Source organism: Herpailurus yagouaroundi, unplaced genomic scaffold, assembly GCF_014898765.1.
Source record: "Herpailurus yagouaroundi ecotype Mexico unplaced genomic scaffold, PumYag 162, whole genome shotgun sequence".
Taxonomy (NCBI): domain Eukaryota; kingdom Metazoa; phylum Chordata; class Mammalia; order Carnivora; family Felidae; genus Herpailurus; species Herpailurus yagouaroundi.
In genome coordinates this window covers 73,410,571-73,433,815 of record NW_024412403.1, presented here as the reverse complement: position 1 = coordinate 73,433,815, position 23,245 = coordinate 73,410,571, and the positions used below count along the sequence as shown (strand labels likewise).

The following is a 23,245-nucleotide window of genomic DNA, read 5'->3' as shown; positions in this document are numbered from 1 at the left end:
CTGCCTTATCTGTTCAAGACAGCAATGCACATTTGTAACAGTTGCTCTACAAACTGAGAATTGGTGTTCTGATTACAGCCAAATATACGAATAGTCAGGCTGCTTCTTACAAATACATTACACTGGAAAAAAATGTTATTTTAAACTGAATTATCCCTTTTTATGTATGCTAATGTGACCAAAAACTGGGAGACCTAGTCCTAAAGAGTAATAACTAAATAATGATTTCTTGATTTTCCTGTAGATAGAGGTAGAATCTATTTTTTACATCTATTGAACTAATAGAACATTGTGAAAAAGCTGAAGTTTGCTCTTGCTAGTTCAGCTCTTTGCTAAGACTCTATTTCCATTCCCCTCATTCAGTAGGTGATTGCAATTATGAATTTTATTATATACTTCCAGTCCATGTTCATACTATATATGCTGTTCATAAATGATAGTCTTTTAAATGACCTTTCCTGGATTTCACTGTGCAAATCAGTTAATGTAAAACTCCTTTTTAGTTCTGTTTTTTCAAGAGAAACCAGATGGAATAAGTTTGCTTACTGATCTGAATATCTAAACTAGTTTTTATCTGGAAACTTGAGCTTGTCTAATTTTTTTACCTGATAAATAAGCCTTTTCTACCAACTTACATAAATAAGTGGATATGAATTACATATTAACTAAGCTTGAAATTGATAATTCACAAATAAGTGCTGAATGGTTTGTTTCACTTGAAGTGTTTTTTACTGTCTTCATTTTTAAGCTTCTTCTCAACCTGTTGATAACCATGTTAGCCCATCTTCCTACTTGGGCCACACACCAGCATCACCAGCCAGATACTCACCTGTTTCAAAAGCAGTGCTTGGAGATGATGAAATTACAAGGTAAGGAAGTGAACATCATCTTTCTTAAATAAAGTTGACTGTTAGATGGAATTACAATCAACCAAATAAGACAGCCACAATTTTCAGGACTAAAAAATTTTGTCAATAGATAATGAACTTAAACCTTAATTTTTGTCATTGGAGGGCTCATGAAGAGGCTGAAATATAAAAATATTTTATATTCCAAATAAGTTACTGCCCTTTTAAAATAAATACTTTTTTTCAGGAATGGTAAGTTGTGCTTAGAAATTAGCATAGGTAAAACTAAGTTAGGAATATATTTATATTTAAAACTAACTTTTCACATATTCCTATCTAGTGTACATCATAAAATTTCATTATGGCAGTTATGTGATTCATGTTTAGAATTCAAGTGATATTTTCTTTGCTTGGTATATATCCTTGATATCCTTACTCTTAAAGTTTATTTTGATCTAATTTTAACTGCTTTTTATTCCCAAAGAACTCTTAACTAGGTGAGAAATAATAAGCGAAAAGTATCTTAAATCTTTTTCATATTGTGCAATATAGTATTAAGACATCATGTCAGACATATTGCTTTATAATTTGCACAAGTATTTCACTTAAGATTAAATATCTGTAAATTAATGTCTTTTTATGTTTTTATTAATTGCATTGTTGTTGGCATTAGTATTTTTGAGATTTCATACTTGTAATTATTCCTGTCAGACTCCTGGCTCTAGGCAATGATCTCTTTAAGGTCCCATAGGGAGGAATTTTCATCTGTGTCCTCTTTTTCAATAGTTAGCAGTATTGAAAAATTAATTAATAATAAGTACACAGTAATTGTGTTTGGAGTGAAAATTAGCAAAAAGAACAGTGTTTGTGGTTATTCCTTTGTTTTTTGTTTTTTTAATTTTTTTTTAATTATTTTTTGAATGTTTCTTTATTTTTGAGAGAGAGAGCGTGAGATGGGAGGGGCAGAGAGAGAGAGGGAGACACAGAATACAAAGCAGGCTCCATGATGGGGCTTGAACTAAGAATCGCAAGACCATGACCTGAGTTGAAGTCCGAAGGTTAACTGACTGAGTCACCCAGGCACCCCTGTGGTTACTTCTTTGTGATAAGAATTTTCAAGGCTGTAAGTCTTTAAGGCTGTGCTCCTATATTGATCTGTCATGGCTTTGTAGTTGTTTTCTAATAGTGCCTTTTTATAGAAGTAAAGAGGAAAGGGTTAGTATCCAAAATCTATAAAAAACTTATCAAACACAACACCCAAAAAACAAATAATCCAGTGAAGGAATGGACAAAAGACATGAATAGACACTTCTCCAAAGAAGACATCCAGATGGCCAACTGACACATGAAAAAATGCTCAACATCACTCATCATCAGGGAAATACAAATCAAAACCACGATGAGATACCACCTTACACCTGTCAGAATGGCTAACATTAACAACTCAGGCAACAACAGATGTTGGTAAGGATGCAGAGAAAGAGGATCTCTTTTGCATTATTGGAGGGAATGCAAGCTGGTGCAGCCATTCTGGAAAACAGTATGGAGGTTCCTCAAAAAACTAAAAATAGAACTACTCTATGAGCCAGCAATTGCACTACTAGGCATTTATCCACGGGATACAGGTGTGCTATTTCGAAGGGACACATGCACCCCCCATGTTTACAGCAGCACTATCAACGATAGCCAAAGTGTGGAAAGAGCCCAAATGTCCATTGATGGATGAATGGATAAAGAAGATGTGGTGTGTGTGTGTGTGTATATATATATATGTATATATATATATGTATATATGTGTGTGTATATATGTATATACATATATACACACATATATATACATATATGGATGATATACATATATGTATATATTATACATATATGGATGAATGGATAAAGAAGATGTGTGTGTGTGTATATATGTATATATGTGTGTATATATGTGTGTATATATATATACATCTATATACATATATATGTATATAGATGTATATATATATACACACACATACAATGGAGTATTACTCAGCAATCAAAAAGAATGAAATCTGGCCATTTACAACCAATGTGGATGGAACTGGAGGGTATTATGCTAAGTGAAATTAGAGAAAGACAAAAATCATATGACTTCACTCATTTAAGGACTTTAAGAGACAAAACAGATGAACATAAGAGAAGGCAAGCAAAATAATATAAACACAGGGAGGGGGACAAAACAGAAGAGACTCATAAATATGGAGAACAAACTGAGGGTTACTGGAGGGGTTGTGGGAGGGGTGATGGGCTAAATGGTCAAGGGGCACTAAGGAATCTACTCCTGAAATCATTGTTGCACTATATGCTAACTAATTTGGATGAAATTTTAAAAAAAAAAATTCCAAACCACAAAATCAGAACTGAATTCATGAGGGTTAGGTATGGGGGTTAAAAGACTCTTCCTATGCATACTTGCATTTACATTATCTATAACAAAGCAACAGACTCTCGAGAATCTTAATATTGAGGAGGATAAGTATCTTGAAAGATTATAAATGAAAATTATTTGGATTTGTTTTATTTTAATAAAATATATAGGGTTTAATAAAAAGTAAAGACGAAAATAGTTAATGGCTTGTCTAATCTCTAATCTCTGCATATTTTTCTTTTTTTCTGCATATTTTTCAAACTAAAAAATATATTAGCATCTTGATTGCTGTTCCCCATCGTTTTTCATTATATATCTTTTGTCCAGAATATTGTATTGGACTTTGTAGTATTACACAACAGGTCTACCTGTTTTCTTTACTTTTCTTTGAAAATCTGGTGGTTGATGACTGCAGTAACTAAAATGTGTGTTTTATCACTCTTGATAATTACACTATTTTGTCCAGATAATGAGGTACAAAAATCTTTGCACTCACATTAGAAGTTCTCCACAATTTGACCCTAAGTAATCTTTCAGAGGTTATCTCACATTACCAATTTAAAAAAGGAAAAGAAAAGAAATCCCAACATACAGAAAATTGATGATTCTAAAGTTCTTTTTTTAACAGGTTCATTGAGATATGATCCACATATCATACATGTCACCCATTTAAAGTGTACAACTCAGCAGTTTTTAGTATATTACGCTATTAATTTTTTATGTGTGATTCAGTAGCATTAATTGCATTCACAGTGTTATGCAGTCATTGTCACTATTTCCAGAACCTTTTTATCACCTCAGATAAACTCTAACCATTAAGCAGTAATTCCATTTCCTTGTCCTCCCAGTCCATGGTAACCTATTGTCTAGTCTACTTTCTGTGTGCTATGAAATTTGCTTATTCTAGATTGTTTATATAAGTGTAATCTTACAATTCTTTTGTGTCTGACTTCTTTCATTTAGCTAATGTTTTTAAGATTCATCCATGTTGTAGCATATATCAGAACTTAATTCCTCATTGCCGAATAATATCCCATTATTTGTATATACCACATTTATTTATCCATTCATCTCTTGATGAACACTTGGGTGGATCCCACCTTTTGGGTATTAAGAATAATGCTGTGACAAACATTGGCATGCAAGTATCTGCTCGCATCCTTACTTTCACTTCCTTTAGATCTATACTGAGGAGTGGAATTGCTAAGTAATATGGTAAATGTATGTTTGTTTATGTTTATGAGGAACCATTTGTTTTCTGTAGCAGCCACACCATTTTACATTCCCACCATCTATTTATGAGGGTTCCAGTTTCTCTACATCCTCACCAATACTTGTTTTTTCTGTTCTATTTCATAGCCATTGTAGTAAGTGGGACATATCTCGTGATTTGCATGCATTTCTCTAATAACTAATGATGCTGAACATCTTACAATATTTGAGAAATCTGAATTTATTTTCCTCTGAAATACTGTTGGATTTTAGCAGGGTATTTTTAATGTATTGTTTGCTAATGTAAAACTATAATTCATATATGGTTTGTTATTTTTTGCTTCATATATATATATATATATATATATATATATTATATTAATTTTTTTTTTTTTTTTAATTTTTTTTTTTCAACGTTTATTTATTTTTGGGACAGAGAGAGACAGAGCATGAACGGGGGAGGAGCAGAGAGAGAGGGAGACACAGAATCGGAAACAGGCTCCAGGCTCCGAGCCATCAGCCCAGAGCCCGACGCGGGGCTCAAACTCCCGGACCGTGAGATCGTGACCTGGCTGAAGTCGGACGCTTAACCGACTGCGCCACCCAGGCTCCCCTATATTCAAGTTTTAATTTAAATTCCAGTTAACACACAGTGTAATATTAGTTTCAGGTGTAGAATTTAGTGATCACTTACATACAACACCCAGTGCTCATCACAAGTGCCCTCTTTAATACCCATCAGTCATTTAACCCATCCCTCCACCCCCCACCCCATATATATGATTTAAAGCATAGCAGAAACCTTAAACTATGAGTCTGTCACCTAACAACGAAATAAAACATCACCAATATAGTGAAACCTATTTTGTGCCCTAATCCTCCCTTGCTTCTCCTACACTGCCTTATCAACTTAAATTCTTTTCCTGGATTTGGTTTTATTATTCCATTTTTTCTTTCACATATGTATATATTTGTTTAATATTTCCTAAACAATATATTGTTTGGTTTTACAATAATAATTTTGTTAACTCAAGTGAACTGGCAGAGCTGATTAATGATGAAATGAATGACTAGAAAATGCCTGTTTCAAGTTTTTAATGAATACTTAAGATTAATTCCACATTATATGGAAGGATCCCTAAAATTCATTCTTAAAGAATACTTACTCCTGTTAAGCCTTTTGTTACCAGTAGCTTTTTTGCATGTTCTAGAAAAATCTGCTTACATTTTTAAAATACTTACCAAATGATACATTCTAATTCCAAATGATATTCTGCATTTCATCATGTCTAAAATAATCTCCTAGAATTTTCATGGTCTTACCAGAAGGTATAAATGGTATTCACACAACTATGTATATAATTGGCAGCAAATGTGAAACATTAGTAGTGGTAAGATGTATTCTGATTTCAAAGATTTTAAATGAAGGTGGAGGAAAAGGCTCATCTTAGAATGAATGAATAGCAGAGAGAGGTAGAGGGATATGACTTAAGAAGTAAAGGTATTTACTTATTTTATATAAAAAGTTTGGAGATGGACAGTTCTAGCATTTGTGTAGCAATCCTTAGGTGCATAGTATCTCTAGGATTCTTCTGGTCTTACCTTCATGACTATAATATATCCAAACCAGTAATGTGATTTTATTGTTCATTTTTTGTGTGGGTGTTATTTTGGTAGGGAAGGAAACAAATGTGCTTTCTAAGGGGACAAAATGTGCTTTGTTTTTGTTAGGGTCTGTCTTTCTTTGGGAAATGTCAATAAAATTTAGCTTTATTTATTTCTCAGAGGCCAGAATAGGGTCATAGCCTCATCTTAGCAAAGAGGAATGGGATTGCTATGACGGGCTTAAGTTAGTCAGGATTCATTCTTTTAAGACTGTGAAAAGGGCCTGCCTTTTCTAAGACGAAGGCTTATCTGCCTTTTATAACATCTAGGAAGTAGGGGCAGTGACTGGTTCATAGGCAATAAAATGTGTGCAACGTCAACTTTTCTAAAGTGTATATTTCTTGAGTATATTTCTAAAGTGTATATTTCTTGAGTAGGGCCCTTTAAGTCATTTTTATTACCACATTGTTTTCTCTTTTTGTTTTAGTTTCATGTTTGTTTTTTAACAAAAATTATGGGTTTTTAACATGGGTTTTCAGCTTTTATATACAATTTGGATTTTTCCGGGGCACCAGGGTGGCTCAGTGGTTAAGTGTCTGACTTTGGCTCAGGTCATGATCTCGCGGCTTGTGGGTTTGAGCCCTGTGTCGGGCTCTGTGCTGACAGCTCAGAGCCTGGAGCCTGCTTCAGATTCTGTGTCTCCCTCTCTCTCTGCCCCTCCCCTGTTCATACTCTGTCTCTGTCTGTCTCTCAAAAATAAATAAATGTTAAAAAAAAACCTAAAAAACAATTTGGATTTTTCCTTTCACTTTCTAACCTTAATTTCTAGTCTTAGAATCTCTACCCCATTGTTTTGAAAACATTTTTAACTTTCATCTAGCTTTCTTTATAGTTTGATAATATAAGATTTATCAATAGGGAAATCTCACTGATAGAATGTCAAGTTCTATATAAAATTTCTAAGGTGTTCAATATTTTTCTAATTTTTAGGGAACCTAGAAAAGTTGTTCTTCATCGTGGCTCAACAGGCCTTGGTTTCAACATTGTAGGAGGTGAAGATGGAGAAGGCATATTTATTTCCTTTATCTTGGCTGGAGGACCTGCTGATCTTAGTGGAGAGCTCAGAAAAGGAGATCGTATTATATCGGTAGGAGATGTTAATCAAAATAATGTTTTTATTATTTTAACTATGACCTATTAATTATTAAAAGTTTTGTTTTTCATATCCTAAAGTTGTGGGAGGTATTTCAGTTATTTTCTTACATCTTACAACTTAATTGTAAGATTGCAGGGATGTCCGAGAACATGTTGTGTACAATAGATTTTCTTTCGTTATTTGACTTACCTATAAGGGATCAGTCTGTATAAATATGCTTGAAGAAAGTATGTATTCTCTGTTTATTGACTGCAATGTTATCTGTATGTTTATTAACCTTGTTACTTATGTTGTGCAGATCTTTATACTTTAATCTGTTGTCTACTTGATCTATTATTAAAAGAAATTTTTTAAGCTGTCTGAATGTGATGGTGGATTCAGCAATTAAGTTAGTTTGTCCTTGCAGTGATTTTTATTTTTATATCTCCGAAACCATGTTATTAGATGCATCTAAATTTAGAATCATTATTCCTTCCTGGTGGTTAGTATTCAATCCATAATAATTTTTTTGTTATTGTGTAATAATCCTCTTTATTTGTAATAATAGTTTTTACCTGGGGTGCCTGGGTGGCTCAGTCAAACATTCATTCAACTTCGCTCAGGTCACGATCTCACAGTTCATGAGTTTCAAGCCCCACATCAAGCTCTGTGCTGATAGCTCAGAGCCTGTAGCCTGCTTCACATTCTGTGTCTCTCTCTGCCTCTCTGCCTCTCTGCAACTAGCGTGTGTGTGCATGCTCTCTCTCTCTCCAAAATAAACATTAAAAGATTTGGGACGCCTGGGTGGCTCAATCGATTAAGCCTCTGACTTCAGCTCAGGTCATGATCTCGCGGTTTATGGGTTCAAGCCCTGTATTGAGCTCTGTGCTGACAGCTCAGAGCCTGGAGCCTGCTTCGGATTCTGTGCCTTCCTCTCTCTGCCCCTCCCCTGTGTGCGCGTGCTCGCTCGCTCTCTCTCTTTCAAAAATAGAGACTAAAAAAAAATTTTTTTTTAAAGATAATAGTGTTTAACATAGAAGCTATATTGTCTGATATTAATGTGGCTTTTTTTTTTTTGCTTGATATTTTTTAAAAAAGCTTTTTTTAAAAAAAGATAATAGGGGCACCTGGGTGGCGCAGTCAGTAAGCGTCCGACTTCAGCCAGGTCACGATCTCGCGGTCCGTGAGTTCGAGCCCCGCGTCAGGCTCTGGGCTGATGGCTCAGAGCCTGGAGCCTGCTTCCGATTCTGTGACTCCCTCTCTCTCTGCCCCTCCCCCGTTCATGCTCTGTCTCTCTCTGTCCCAAGAATAAATAAACGTTGAAAAAAAAAAAGATAATAGTGTTTAACCTAGAAGCTACATTGTCTGATATTAATGTGGCTCTTTTTTGCTTGATATTTGCCTCATCTTTTCTCCACTTTTTACTTTCAGTTTTTGTGTTTATGTGGTTATTACCTATAGAATTTTAGGCTAAAACTGATCAAATTCAACTCTTCTCCCTAATGACACATTGACTTTGGGAACCTTAAACCTTTGTGCTGTTTCTAGTATTTGACTTCTGTTTTATTTATTTATTTATTTTTTAATATTTATTTTTGAGAGAGAGAGACAGAACATGAGCGGGGGAGGAGCAGGCTCCAGGCTCTGAGCTGTCAACACAGAGCCCAACGCATGGCTCAAACTCACGAACCGTGAGATTATGACCTGAGCTGAAATTGGATGCTTAACCAACTAAGCCACCCACGTGCCCCTGTTTTATTTTTATATACCCCAAACTTAGTCATTTTGATTTTTGTGTTTTAACAATCCATATGTTCTATAATTTTTGTTGCTGTTGTTCATCATCTCTTCTGTTTATCTAGCTTCTTCTGTATTTTTCAGTGGACCTCTAACAGCATTGGGATTGAATTTGTTGTGTAGGACTGTTTGGTTCATTGCAGAAAATTTAGCTTTTCTAGCCCCCATCCTTTACATGCTAATAAAATTTCCTGGTCATTTAAAAAACATTTTTTTTAATGTTTTTATTTATTTTTGAGACAGAGAGAGACAGAGCATGAGCAGGGGAGAGGCAGAGAGAGAGGGAGACACAGAATCTGAAGCAGGCTCCAGGCTCTGAGCTGTCAGCACAGAGCCCAACACGGGGCTCGAACCCACAAGCTACGAGATCATGACCTGAGCCGAAGTCAGATACTTAACTGACAGAGCCACCCAGGCACCCCTAAAGATTTTTTTTAATAACTTTTTTTTAATGATTATTTATTTTTGAGAGAGAGAGTACAAGTGGGGGAGGAACAGAGAGAGAGGAAGACACAGAATCTGAAGCAGGCTCCAGGCTCTGAGCTGTCAGCACAGAGTCTGACACGGGGCTCAAACTCACGGACTATGAGATCATGACCTGAGCTGAAGTCGGACGCTTAACTGACTGAGCCACCCAGGCGCTCTCCTGGTCATTTTTAAAAGCTGAAATATTTTTCAAATACCCAAATGTACCTTATTGGGAGTCTTTAGATTGTTCATTCAGCAATAATTTCTTAATGATAAATAATCATAGAGTTTGTCTGAAAATATCTTTACTTCATCCTCACTTGTGTATATAATGCAGTTTAATGTGCTGGAGTGACAGCTGTTGTCTCTCAATACTTTGAAGATACTGTTGTATGCTATCAAGCTTCTTTTTTTGTATTTAACAAAAAAGATCTGCACTATGTCTTATTTATTTGTAAGTGATTTGGTTTTTCTTTTTTCACTTATTTAAAAAAAATTTTTTTTTAAACGTGTATTTATTATTGAGAGACAGAGAGAGACAGAGCATGAGTATGAGAGGGGCAGAGAGAGGAGGAAACACAGAATCTGAAACAGGCTCCAGGCTCTGAGCTGTCAGCACAGAGCCCGATGCAGGGCTCAAACCCACAAACCATGAAATCATGACCTAAGCCAAAGTCGGACACTTAACCGACTGAGCCACCCAGGCGCCCCTCACTTATTGTTTTTTTTTAAGTCTCTTACTTTTTGGTGTACTACAGTTTAATTAAAATATGATTATGTCTAGCTTATTATTTTTTCTGTTTAAGATTTGTTGAGCTTCCTGGATCAGAGAAGTTCCGTCTTTAATCAATTCTGGAATCTTAGCCAGTATTTTTTCAAATTTTGCCTTTCCCACATCGTATAGATTCTCTCCTTCTTCAGTTCCTGTAAAAGGAGGATATCATCCTGTCCTGCATGTCTTTTAATCCCAGTGTCATATTTATTAACTCTGTCTTCTTGTACTTAATTTCAGTCAGATCTGTTTTCTAGTTCATAAATTTTCTTCATCTATGTCTAATCTGCTCTTTAAGCCAAAACTAATTTTTTTTAATGTTTATTTATTTTTGAGAGAGAGTGAAATACAAAGAGAGAGACAGAGCGTGAGTGGAGGAGAGGCAGAGAGATGGAGACACACAGTCTGAAGTAGGCTCCAGGCTTTGAGCTGTCAGCACAGAGCCCAACGCGGGGCTCAAACCCACAAGCCATGAGATCATGACCTGAGCTGAATTTGGACACTTAACCAACTAAGCCACCCAGGCGCCCCAGCCAAAACAACAGGGAACCCAACATGGGGCTCGATCTTATGGCTGTGGGATCTTGACCTGAGCCAGAATCAAGAGTTGAACACTTAACCAACTAAGCCCTCCAGGTGCCCTAAAAATTAATTCTACATGGATCATAAATCTAAATGTACAGCCCAAACCATAATCCTCCTAGAGAAAACTTATAGGAGGATATCTTTGCAACGGTACATACAATACTAACCATAAAAAATGTGCATTAAGAGCCAAATTGACAAGCCACAGAGAAGGAAAAACCATTCTTAGTACATATATCTGATAAAGGACTTGTATCCAGAATACATAAACATCTCTCACAAATTAACAATAGAAAGATGAGTAACCCAGTTTTAAAAATGAGCAAAAGAGTTAAACATATATTTCACAAGATATGTGAATGGCCTATAAACACATGAAAAGGTACTTAACGTTAGGCATCAGGGCAGTGCAACAACAAAAAAAACCCAAAACCCACAATGAATAAAGGCATTTGGAAGAATCTGGGTGGGAGTGATGTCAATTTTCTGTATCTGATTGTGACAGTATCTACTCAACATAGGCAGTTGTCAGAACTCTTTTAACTGTAAACTAAAAAGATTATTGAATATAAATTATGCCTAACTAAAATGAGATAGGGGTTATCCTTGAACAACATGGAGGTTAAACTGCACATGTCCACTTATATATAGATTTTTTTGATAAATACAGTATAGTATGGTAAATGTATTTTCCTTGTGATTTTCTTAATAACATTTTCTATAGTTTATTATAAAAATACAGTATATAATACGTATAGCATACAAATGGAAAGGCTTCTAGTCAACAATAGGCTATTAAGATTTTGGAGAGTCAAGAGTTATGTGTGGATTTTTGACTTTAGGAGTGGGAGTTGTAACATATCCCATATCCCACCCAGTTGAATGGCTAAAGATGGAAAAAAAAAAAAAAAAAGGACAAATATGAGGATGTGGAGGACTGATAGCTCTCATTACTGGTGGGCATATTATACAACCACTACAAGATCACCCAAATTTTACCCAAGAAATCATGTCTACAGAAGCACTTTAACAGAAATGTTCATAACGGCCTTATTGATAATCATTCAGATCTGGAAATGACTCAAGTGTCCATCAATAGCAAAATAGCTAAATAAATTGGAGTGCATTTAAACAAAGTAACAAACTGACACCCACAACAACATACATAACACTAAAAAACATCACATTGAGTAAAATAAAACATACCACAAAAACACAGACAGTATGAATCAAGTTAAATGATAATCATGAGCAGACAATAATTTCTACTGATAGAAGTCAGAAAGTAGTTGTGATTGTACTGATTTTAAAGTGGCACAATGGAAATTTCTGAGTTGAATGATGGAAAGGGAGGGTATATATCTTGTTTGGAATTGTTTCATGGGTGTATACAGTTGTTGAAAATTCTTCCAACTGAAGTGTTCTAATTTGTATATTTTATTGCTTTTACTTTTATACTGGAACTTAAATTTTTTAAAATAAGTTATAGTATGATAAGGACAAATTGGTGGTAAAGAATGAATTTGTTAAAAATAAATATTGGACAAATTAGCTAGTTGTTTAGGGGAGTAAAATTAGCTTAGAGCCTCACTTCACACCTTGTGTCAAAATAAATTTTCAGTTGGCTTAGAGTTAGGTGTAAAAAAATTCAAAGCAAAAATAGATGTTTTTGAATTGTCCATATGGAACAATTTTATATGGGTCACTGACACACTGCTAGAGTATGTTAGACTGACCAACATTACCTGGTTGACCCAGAACTTTTCCAGTTCTAGCACTTAAAGCCCCATGTCTGGAAATCCTTTAGTCTCAACTTTAAAACTGAAAATCCCAGAGAGTCTAGGCAGGCCACTTGGTTACCCTAATGTCAGTGTAAATTACATACAGCCTTTTGAGGCTGTATGCATCAGTAGCCTTAAAATTTTAATGCTTACTAAGCTTCTCTAGGCAAATACCCTGAGAGCAATAAGAAAAACCTCAGGAGCGGGGCACCTGGGTGGCGCAGTCCATTAAGCGTCCGACTTCAGCCAGGTCATGATCTCACGGTCCGGGAGTTCGAGGCCCGCGTCAGGCTCTGGGCTGATGGCTCAGAGCCTGAAGCCTGTTTCCGATTCTGTGTCTCTCTCTCTCTCTGCCCCTCCCCCGTTCATGCTCTGTCTCTCTCTGTCCCAAAAATAAAAAAAATAAAACATTGAAAAAAGAAAAACCTCAGGAGCAAGAGAAAAAAACTAAAAACCCTGTTAGGAACAAACTAAATACCTCATTAGACAAAGTTTAGCTGTTTTCAATTTTCACCTTGAATCACGATCACCTTAAAGCCTTGTTAAAAAACATTCTTAGGGGCATGTGCTCTCTCTCACTCTGTCTCTCAAAAATAAACATTTAAAAAAAACATATTAAAAAAGAAAAACAAAGCACTCTTAGACCCCATCCCCAAAGCTTCCAACTCAGTATGACTTGGGTAGCTTCTTTTTTTTTTTTTTAACAGATTTTTAAAATCTTTTTTATCTTTTTTTTTTTTGAAGTTTATTATTTATTTATTTTTTGAGAGAGTGAGAGCTGGAGAGGGTTAGAGAGAGAGGGAAACACAGAATCTGAAACAGGTTCCAGGCTCTGAGCTATCAGCACAGAGCCCGATACAGGCTTCAAACTCACAAACTGTGAGATCATGACTTGAGCCGAAGTCACATGCCCAACCTACTGAGCCACCCAGGTGCCCCTGACTTGGGTAGATTCTAAAATTTTGTATTCCTAACAAGTTTCCATGAGATACTGATGTTGCTGCTCCTGGGACCAAACTTTGTGAATTACTGTTCTAAAGACCATCCCTCTTACTGATGTTGTTTTGTTTTTTTGTTTTTATTTTATACTTCAAAGAGAGAAAGAGAGACAGAGCATGAGCAGGGGAGGGGCAGAGAGACAAAGGCAGAATTCTGAAGCTGGCTCCAGGCTCTGAGCTGTCAGTACAGAGCCTAACGCGGGGCTCAAACCCACAAGTAGTGTGAGATCATGACCTGTGCCGAAGTCAGATGCTCAACCTACTGAGCCACCCAGGCATCTCTTGATGTTCCTTTTCTTTTTTTTTTTTTTGTTTTTGCTTTTGTTTTGCTTAATTTATTTTCGAGAGAGACAGACAGTGCAAGCATGGGTGGGGCAGAGAGAGGGAGAGACAGAATCTGAAGCAGACTCCAGGCTCTGAACTGTCAGCACAGATCCCAACACAGGGCTCAAACTCACAAACCATGAGATCATGACCTGAGCTAAAGTTGGACACTTAACCAACTGAGCCACACAGGCATCCCTTGATGTTCTTAATGATAACCCACATCATTGAGAAAAATATAAATAAATTAGTTGGGAAGGCATGGAAATAAATCATAGGTTTTATAAAATATTCTTTTTGATATATTTAATTTTGTTGAAGAAAGAAGCTTTGAAATCAAGATTCATTACATATAGGAACACCTGGGTGGCTCAATCGGTTAAGCACCCAACTTCGACTCAAGTTATGATCTCATGGTTCGTGGGTTCGAGCCCCGTGTCAAGGCTCTGTGCTGACAGCTGGAGCCTGGAGCCTGGAGCCTGCTTCAGATTATGTGTCTCCCTCTCTGCCCTCCCTTGCTCATGCTCCATCTCTCTCTCTGTCTCTCTCTCTCTCTCTCTCAAAAATAAATAAACATTAAAAAATATTTTAAAAATTCATTACATATATAGAACACTACATTTTTCAATATGGTATAAATGAGGTATTACTGTTATTTCCAATGATGACAAGTATGGTGGAGAATATAATTTATATTTGCTGAAAATCTAGACTCCTAGAATCTTAGAATCACAAGTGACCCAAAAGACTTCAACAAAAATTCCCTCTTCTATAAAGGCTTCTATAAAGCCTTCTATAAAGGCTCTCCATTAGGGCCTTTGAAAAACTATGACATATTCCTTGGAACCTAGGAAGACACATGTAGGTCCTGGACTGTGTACATACTCAGGAAAGGTCCTAAACTCACACCTCTGGCCAACTGTGATGCTCTAGGCAGACAGGAAGTGATAGTTAAGTCAGAGTTATCAGTTGCCTAGCTGCGTGTTGAAAACATCACACAGCATACACACAGAGCCCTTCAGCAAAGAGGCCAGGCATTTAACGAAATCTCTTTCCAGTCATTAACTGACCACTAAGCTAACAAGGCAGAGACTTCATTGGCACACACATCACAAAATACAAACTTCATAGAATTCAGAAGTCACCAAAAATGACTATAATCAGCAACAATAACAAGCCCTGGGCAGAAAGACATACCTGATTTCCACAGTTGCACATTGTATTATTTTAAATGTCTAGTTTTCCACAAAAAACCATGAGACATGCAGAAAAACAAGAAAATAAGGCCTGTACACAGGAAAAAAGCAGTCAATAGAAACTGCCCCTAAGGGAGCCCAACATTGGACTTACTAAACCAAGACTTCAAATCAGATATTTTAAATATGTTCAAAGAACTAAAGAATGAAAGGGAAAAATAAACGAACAATATTCTCAACAAGAAGAGAATTCAATAAAGAGATTTCTATTAGAAAAAAGAACCGAGTCGCCTGGGTGGCTCAATTGGTTAAGCCTCTGACTTTGGCTCAAGTCATGATCTCACAGTTGCGTGAGTTGGAGCACCGCACCAGGCTCTATGCTGACAAACTCAAAGCCTGGAGTCTGCTTTGGATTCTGTGTCTCTGTCTCTCTGCCCCTCCCCCACTCATGCTCGCTCTCTCTCTCTCTCTCTCTCTCTCTCAAAAATACACATCAAAAAAACTTTAATAAATAGATAAAAGAAAAAAGAACCAAATAGAAATTCTGCAGGTAAAAAATACAGTAACTAAAATGCAAAAATACTCTAGACAAACTCAACAGATATGAGCTAGCAGAAGAAAAAAATAGCAAACTTGAAGATATGTCTAGTGATATTATCCACACTGAAGAACAGAAAGAAACAAGAATGAAGAAAAATTAACAGAGCCTCTGTGGGATATCATCAAATGTACAACATACACATAATGTATATTTATATGTAGTCACAGAATGACAAGAAAGATAGGAAGGGGCAGAAAGAATATTGAGTACATAATGACTGAAAACCTTAAAATGTGGTGAGAAACATTGTACACATCCGAGAAGCTTAATGAACTACAAGTAGAATAAACTTGAAGAGATCCAAACCATGCACATATCATAATCAAACTATCAAAAGACAAAGATTGAACCTTGAAAGTAGAGAAAAATGATTCATTACATACAGGAGATCTTCAGTAAGATTAGCATCTAATATGTTATCAAACACAGTGTAAGCCAGAAAGCAATAGGATGACCTATTCAAAGTTCTGAAAGAAAAATGGTATTAACCAAGGATTCTATATCCAGGAGCAAAATTGTCCTTCAGGAGCAAAGAACAAATCAAGACATTTCCAAGTAAGCAAAAGCTGAGGAAGTTCATCTCTAGTAGATCTGTTCTATAAGAAATACTAAAGGGAATCCTTCAGACTAAAATGAAAGGACACTGGAGAGTAACCTAAATCCATATGAAGAAATAAAGAGTGTTATTAAACGGAACTACATAGGTAAATACAAAACAGAAACATATAAGTGTATTTTTTTATTTGTAACTCTTTTTTTTTTACTATCTGATTTAAAAGACAGCTGAATAAAGCAATAACTTTAATCTGTGTTGATGAGCACACACTCTATAAAGATGTAATTTATCACAAGGCAGGTAGAGACCACAGAGCTGTATAGGAGCAGAGCTTTTATATGCCATTGAAATTAAGTTGGTATTTAATCTAAAGTAGATCATTAGGTTAATTATAATCCAGAGAAACCACTAGGCTAATAACTGAAAATATATATAATAAACAAGGGAATTAAAATGGTACAATAGAAAGTATCTGTTTAACAAAAGAAGGTAGAAATGGAGGAATAGAGGAACAAAAAATATATCAGGCATGAAGAATACAGCAAAATAGATGACAAATCTTTTTCAACTACATTAAATGTAAATGAATTAAACACTCCAGTTAAAAGATATTGACAGGGTAGATTAAACAACGGGATCCAACTATATGCTGTAACAGACACACTTTAGATTCAAAGACAGTGGTTTATTTTTAACAAAGATTAAAACTAAAAAGTTGGAAAAGATACACTATGCAAGCAGTAACCAATAAACACTGAAGAGTGGCTATACTAATATCAGACAAAGAAAAGATAAAAATTGTTAGTGAAGACAAAGTATATTTTATAATGTATGTAAGTGTTGATAAATTTCTAGAAAGACATAAACTATTGAAACTGACTCAAAAAGAAATAGAAAATCTGGATAGACCTGTAACAATTAAGAAGACTGAATTGATAATCAAAATGTTTCACAAAGGTAAAAGCCCAGGACCAGATGGTTTTCACTGGTATGGTCTACCAAACATTTAAAGAAGAATTAACACCAGTCATTCACAAACTTCCCAAAAAAGGAATAGGCATGAAGAGCACTTCCCAACTCATTCTATGAAGCCATGCATTGTTCTTTTATCAAACCAACAAAGACATCATAGGAAGAAAAAACAAGAAACCAATATTCCTTATGTATATAGATGAAAAAATCCTTAACAGAATTGCAAACTGGATCCAGCAGGATAAAAAAAGATTATACACCAGCATAAAAAGGGAACTTTACACCATAATCAAGTGTAATTTATGGGATTAAGGAATGAATAGTTGGTTCAACATAAGAAAACCAATCAAACTAAGTCACTATATTAATAAAGGACATAAATGATACAGTCATCTCAATAGTCACAGAAAACACTTCTCAAAAACCAACACCTTTACATCATAAAAACACTAAACAAATTAGGAATAGAACTTTCTCAACCTGCTAAAGGGTCTCTATGAAGAACCAATAGCTTACATCATACTAAATGCTAAAAAATGAAAGCTTTCCCTCTAAGATCACAAGACAAGCGTGTCCGCTTCTGCTGCTCATTTTCAGTGCTGTACTGGAGTTTCTAGACAGGGCGGTTACAAGGAAAGAAAAAAAAGAGGCTTCCAGATTTAAAGGAAAACTATCTCTATTTGCAGATGCCATGATCTCTTATATATAGACAGAAAATCCAGCCACAACAAAAAAGCTACTAGAACTAATAAACAAGTTCAGCAATTTTGCAGGAGAGCAAATCACCGTACAAGAGACAGCTATGTTTCTGTGTACCAGCATTAAACAACCTGAAAGTGGAACTAAGAAAACAATTTCACACATGACAATATTTAAAAGAGTAAAATACTGAGGAATAAAATTAACAATGTAGATAGAATGTAGAATAATACAATAATTATTCAGCCATAATAAGTAATGGAGCACTGATACATGCTACAAGGATGAACCATGAAAACATGCTAAGTGAAAGAAGCTGACACAATGGCTACATATCATAGTATCAGTATCCCATTTATTTAAAATGTAGAAAACAGACATATCCATGGAGTCAGAAAGTAGGTTAGTAGTTGCCAGGAGCTGAGGGAAGAGGAGAATGGCTTATAATGGGTAGTGGGTTTCTTTTTGAGGTAATGAAAATGTTTGGAATTAGATCATGGTGATAATTGCACATCCTTTTGAATGTTCTGAGAACCACTCAATTGTACACGTTGAAAGTGTGAATTTTATGTAAATTATATGTATAAATAAATGACTTAAGGCTATTTACATAAATATGTCTCTCAGTGCAAGGATTTCTTTTAAAATATCCTTGATACTGTATTTTCTGTTAAAATGTTCAGTAGATTTTGGAAAGTTTTTAATTTGTAGTCTTGTTAACAAATTACTCTCTTTTGAATCTGTAAAAGTTGTCTTCAGATCTCTTCTGTAACAAAGATTTGCTGCTCAGGAATAATTCATTAAGAATTACCTTTTCTAAAAAAAAAAAAAAAAGAATTACCTTTTCTACAACTATCTATGAAAATTTCTCTTCCTTTAAATTTCTTCCCTAGTTTATTCTTTAGGGGATTAGGAATTAGTTATACTTTATGCTCAGACTAGGTCTATTTAGGGGTGCCTGATTGGCTCAGTCAGTTAAGTGCCAGACTCTTGATTTCGGCTCATGTCGTGATCTCACTGTTCATGAGATCAAGCCCCACATCAGGCTCTGGGCTGACAGTGTGGAGACTGCTTGGTCCTTCTCTCTCTGCCACTCCCCTGTTCGTGCTCTCTCTCTCTCAAAAAAACATTTTTTTAAAAACAGAACTACTTATATATTGTAGACTTTTTAATAGTCTTTAGCTAGAGATAATCTCTAATAAAACCACATTATGTTACATTTTTTTAGATTCAGATTTTTTTGGATCTTGATTTTCATTCAAGAACTGCTAGGTATTTTCCCAAAGAATACAAAAATACTAATTCAAAGGAATATATGCATCCCAGTGTTTATAGCAGCATTATCTACAGTAGCCAAATATGGAAACAGTCCAAATGTCCATCAACTGATGAATGGATAAAGAAGATGTAGTGTGTGTATACACACACACACACAAACACACACACACGAGAATATTACTCAGCCATAAAAAAAATGAAATCTTGCCATTGCAACAACACAGCTCTATATGGAGCTGGAGAGTATTATGCTAAATGAAATAAGTCTGAGAAAGAAAAATATCATTTGTCTCATTTGTGGAATTTAAGAAACAAAACAAATGACCTAAGGGAAAGAGAGAGGCAAACCATGAAACAGTAACTATGGAGAACTCTCTGGTTACCAAGAGGGGAGGTGGCTGGGGGGAATGAGTTAAATAGGTGATGGGGATTAAGGAGTGCCCTTGTAATGAGCACCAGGTGTTGTATGTAAGTGTTGAATCACTAAATTGTACAACTAAAACTAATATTACACTGTATGCTAAGTGGAATTTAAATTACAACTTAAAAAAAAAAGTGGGTAGCTCAGTTGGTTGTCTGTCCAACTCTTGATTTCAGCTTGGGTCATGATCCCAGGGTCGTGGGATCGAACCCTGTGTCAGGCTCTGTACTGAGCATGGAACCTGATTAAGATTCTCCCTCTGCCCCTCTCCCCCACTCAAATGCTCACTCACTCCCTCTCTCTCTCTCAAAATAAAAAATAAAAATATATGTGTTTGTTTTAACTTAGCTGCATAATGACATCCTTTATACATAATATCAAATATCAGGTCTTTACATGGTTAAAATGTTTTTTTATATAAATTTTATAATCCTAAGAATTTCTGGGCTTATAGTCATTTTTTCCAAAATTGGTATGTGAGCTTTAACAGGTTTGAGATTTGATGTCAACAAAACAGGCTTTCATATAAAAATTGCAAGACAGTTCTTCTTCCTTTCCAGAAATATTTGATCAAGGTTTCAAGCATTACTATAGTCTATTTATTGCTGGTTCTTGGCGGGGTGGGGAGACAACTTAAGTATTTAAAGCTATTGTCATTTAAATATAATGCTTCACTGAATGTCCATTTAATTTTTGCTAATAGTGGGAAAGGTATAGGCTCTTAAGATAGTGTGCTTGCAGCATATACTAGGTATCAGCAGCCTTTCAGAAATAAGAATTAAGTTGCTTATTCTGGAGTGGAATTGATCACCTCAGTAATTATTTTGGCCAGGGAAGGGCCCTGCGTACAAAACATTGTTCAAACAAATGCCTTGTTCATTTGATAACGTTTTCTCTCTTTAAATGTCAGCCCTTGAAATCTGAGCAATTTTAACACTTTTAAACAATTGCCTTTCTGTTACTCCAAAAGAACAGAGGCTTAGTTTGGGGAAGGAAGGAAGAAAATTGGAACTGAAATGAGTAATAGGAGTAAAAATATGGCAGGAGTTGAAAAGATGCTATATACAAAATGAACGCCCCTCTCATTGCTTGATTACTAGTGAAATGAACTATACAAAATAATGACACTTGTTGATATTTCAGGTTATCAAATTAAGGTATGTTTCCCAAAGGATTGGTGAACAACTTCCCAGAAAACTTGGGGAAAATTTTGGTTTTGCTCACTTGACGTTAAGCAGAGTATTTTTAGTGAGTAAAATTGTTTTCATTGATAGTAACATTCTGTTGAAATATATGATGTATTTTAGTAACTCGGAACAAGAAAATACTTTAATGATAAAGTAATTGCAAATTATTTTTTTTAACTGTGCCTACTCAAAGAACAGGCTATTGTGGTTTCTAATCAGTATGCATAATTTCTTTCAAATTTAAAATTCAATTTGAATTTGATTTACAGGTAAACAGTGTTGACCTCAGAACTGCCAGCCATGAGCAGGCAGCAGCCGCTTTGAAAAATGCTGGCCAAGCTGTCACGATTGTTGCACAATATCGGCCTGAAGGTAGTAAAATTCTTGCTGTCTGTGTTTATTGTTTATTTCAGTTTTTAGAATTCTTCCTCTTACTGTTTAACTTTCCAAGATTAACTTTTTTATGTTTTGGTCTCTTTTATTAATCTAGTGTTTGTTTAGTCTGAACCAAATTTACTATCCAGGTCAAAGTGTTCTCAATAGGATGTAGTAGTTTTATCTTCCAATTCCTTTGAGTATTTCATCATTATTTGGATTAATTGCCATGTGTTTATTATTTTTTTTAATCTGTCCTCAAACCAAATACATACCTTTACTAACTCAGGGATCCCAAAGGATCGTAAAAACTATATGCAATGATAGTAGCATTGCCAAAGAAAATTGGTCATCCCAATTTTTTCTGACTTTTGAAATTATATTTGTTAATATCAAGATTTAAGATACATTTTTAATAGCCTTTTTATTGGTGTTTAAAATAAATGGAAAAAATACAAGTTTGAAATGTAATGTGTTTCTAGATAGTGAAATATCATGGACGTGACCTGACTGAGTTCCTAGGGGAAGAAGGTGGTAATGGAAAATTTGAGGTCATGCCATATTTAAACGTGTAAGACTCTAGTGTACATCAGCATAACCACTTCTCCAGTAAAACCTCAGTGGAATTTAAAAAGCTTAAGTACCCTGAAGGATATATAGCATACTGGTTAATGTTCATAAACAACAAGGTAAAGAAGGAAACAATGATGGAATTTATTTTTGTAACAAAACCTAATTTATTTATTTTATTTTATTTTTTTACTTGGTCAAAGTAGCATGTAGAGCTTTCCTTGCTATTTCATAGTACGTCCAGTTGTAAATCTTGGCATTTTAGGTCCAGTAAATGAACAGAGGTAAATTCATTTACATAATGGATAAACTCCAAATAAATTCACATTAACCAAACAGACTAATATATGAAGTCAGAATGCCAGTGTTTTAATGTTTATTTATTTATTGAGAGAGAGAGAGAATGCTTGCAAATGGGGGAAGGATCAAAAGAGAAGGAGAGAGGGAATCCTAAGCAGCCTCCACACTGTTAGTGCAGAGCCCAATTCAGGGCCTGATTTCACAAACTGTGAGATCATGACCTGAGCTGATATCAAGAGTCTGATGCTCAACTAACTTAGCCACTCAGGTGCCCCGAATGCCAATTTATTAATTCAGTGAGAAACAAAACCACCAGTGGGATTACGCATGCTTTTATTTTCTGACCAGCACATTCTTGCCCTGTAGGTATACTATATATACCTATATAGGCCAAGTTATCAGTATTTACTAAGATACTGGTTTCTTAGTATTATAGAAAGTCTCTCACTTATATGTTCCTAAGGAATATAGACTATTTAGGTATGATTAAAGATAAGTCAATATCTGACCTCCCAAGAAAACGCACAAAAGCCAACAAGGAAAATAAAACATACACACACTTACACCCACACAACTCCACCTCACATTAAGCAAAACTAAGATGACTGATACAAGACCTAGACAACATAACATAGTCAAAGCCTTGCTTACTCAGCTTCAGATCTGCACAGAAGAGAAGAGTAAAAACATGGAACGTTGAGAATTATCAGTGGTGGCAGAACTTAGAATATGACCGAAAGTTGGTGAGGGCTTCTTTTTGTGGTATAAAAACATCATCTTTTATTTTTGACAAGCCTCATGGGAATTCAGGGAACATGCTAAAAAATAGAAGTCATCCTTGATGTGGTTTAGTTTAGGGAAGTAGTATTTGGATAAAGGAATCTGTCTTGATAGCCTCAGATAATGTGACAGTCTTTTGGTTTTAAAGGCCATGAAGGTAACCTGTGCTTCCATCCCCCCTGCACTCCCAAGCTTTCTGGTTCAGCCAAATAGCTTGTCCAGCAAATTCCAATTCATTCTGTAATAAGTAGGAAAAAAGTATGGCCTGGCATTCATACAAAGATACTGATAAGAAGAGATGGAAACAAACAGCAAACTTAGCAACAGATAAAAGTTTCTCTCTCTCTCTCTCTCTCTCTCTCTCTCTCTCTCTCTCTCTCTCTC

General features: G+C 35.4%; 1 protein-coding gene across 29 annotated transcripts in view; it reads left to right on the top strand.

The window, feature by feature from the left end:
• The window catches only part of DLG1 (discs large MAGUK scaffold protein 1), a 275,437-nt gene that overhangs the window by 187,782 nt on the left and 64,410 nt on the right, over positions 1 to 23,245 (top strand). For all 29 annotated transcript variants that reach the window (XM_040484886.1, XM_040484885.1, XM_040484907.1 and 26 more), the window contains 3 exons: positions 749 to 869; positions 7,057 to 7,213; positions 21,106 to 21,208. In XM_040484886.1, the coding sequence (XP_040340820.1) occupies positions 749 to 869; positions 7,057 to 7,213; positions 21,106 to 21,208 (381 nt within the window). The remainder of the gene's footprint in view (positions 1 to 748; positions 870 to 7,056; positions 7,214 to 21,105; positions 21,209 to 23,245) is intronic.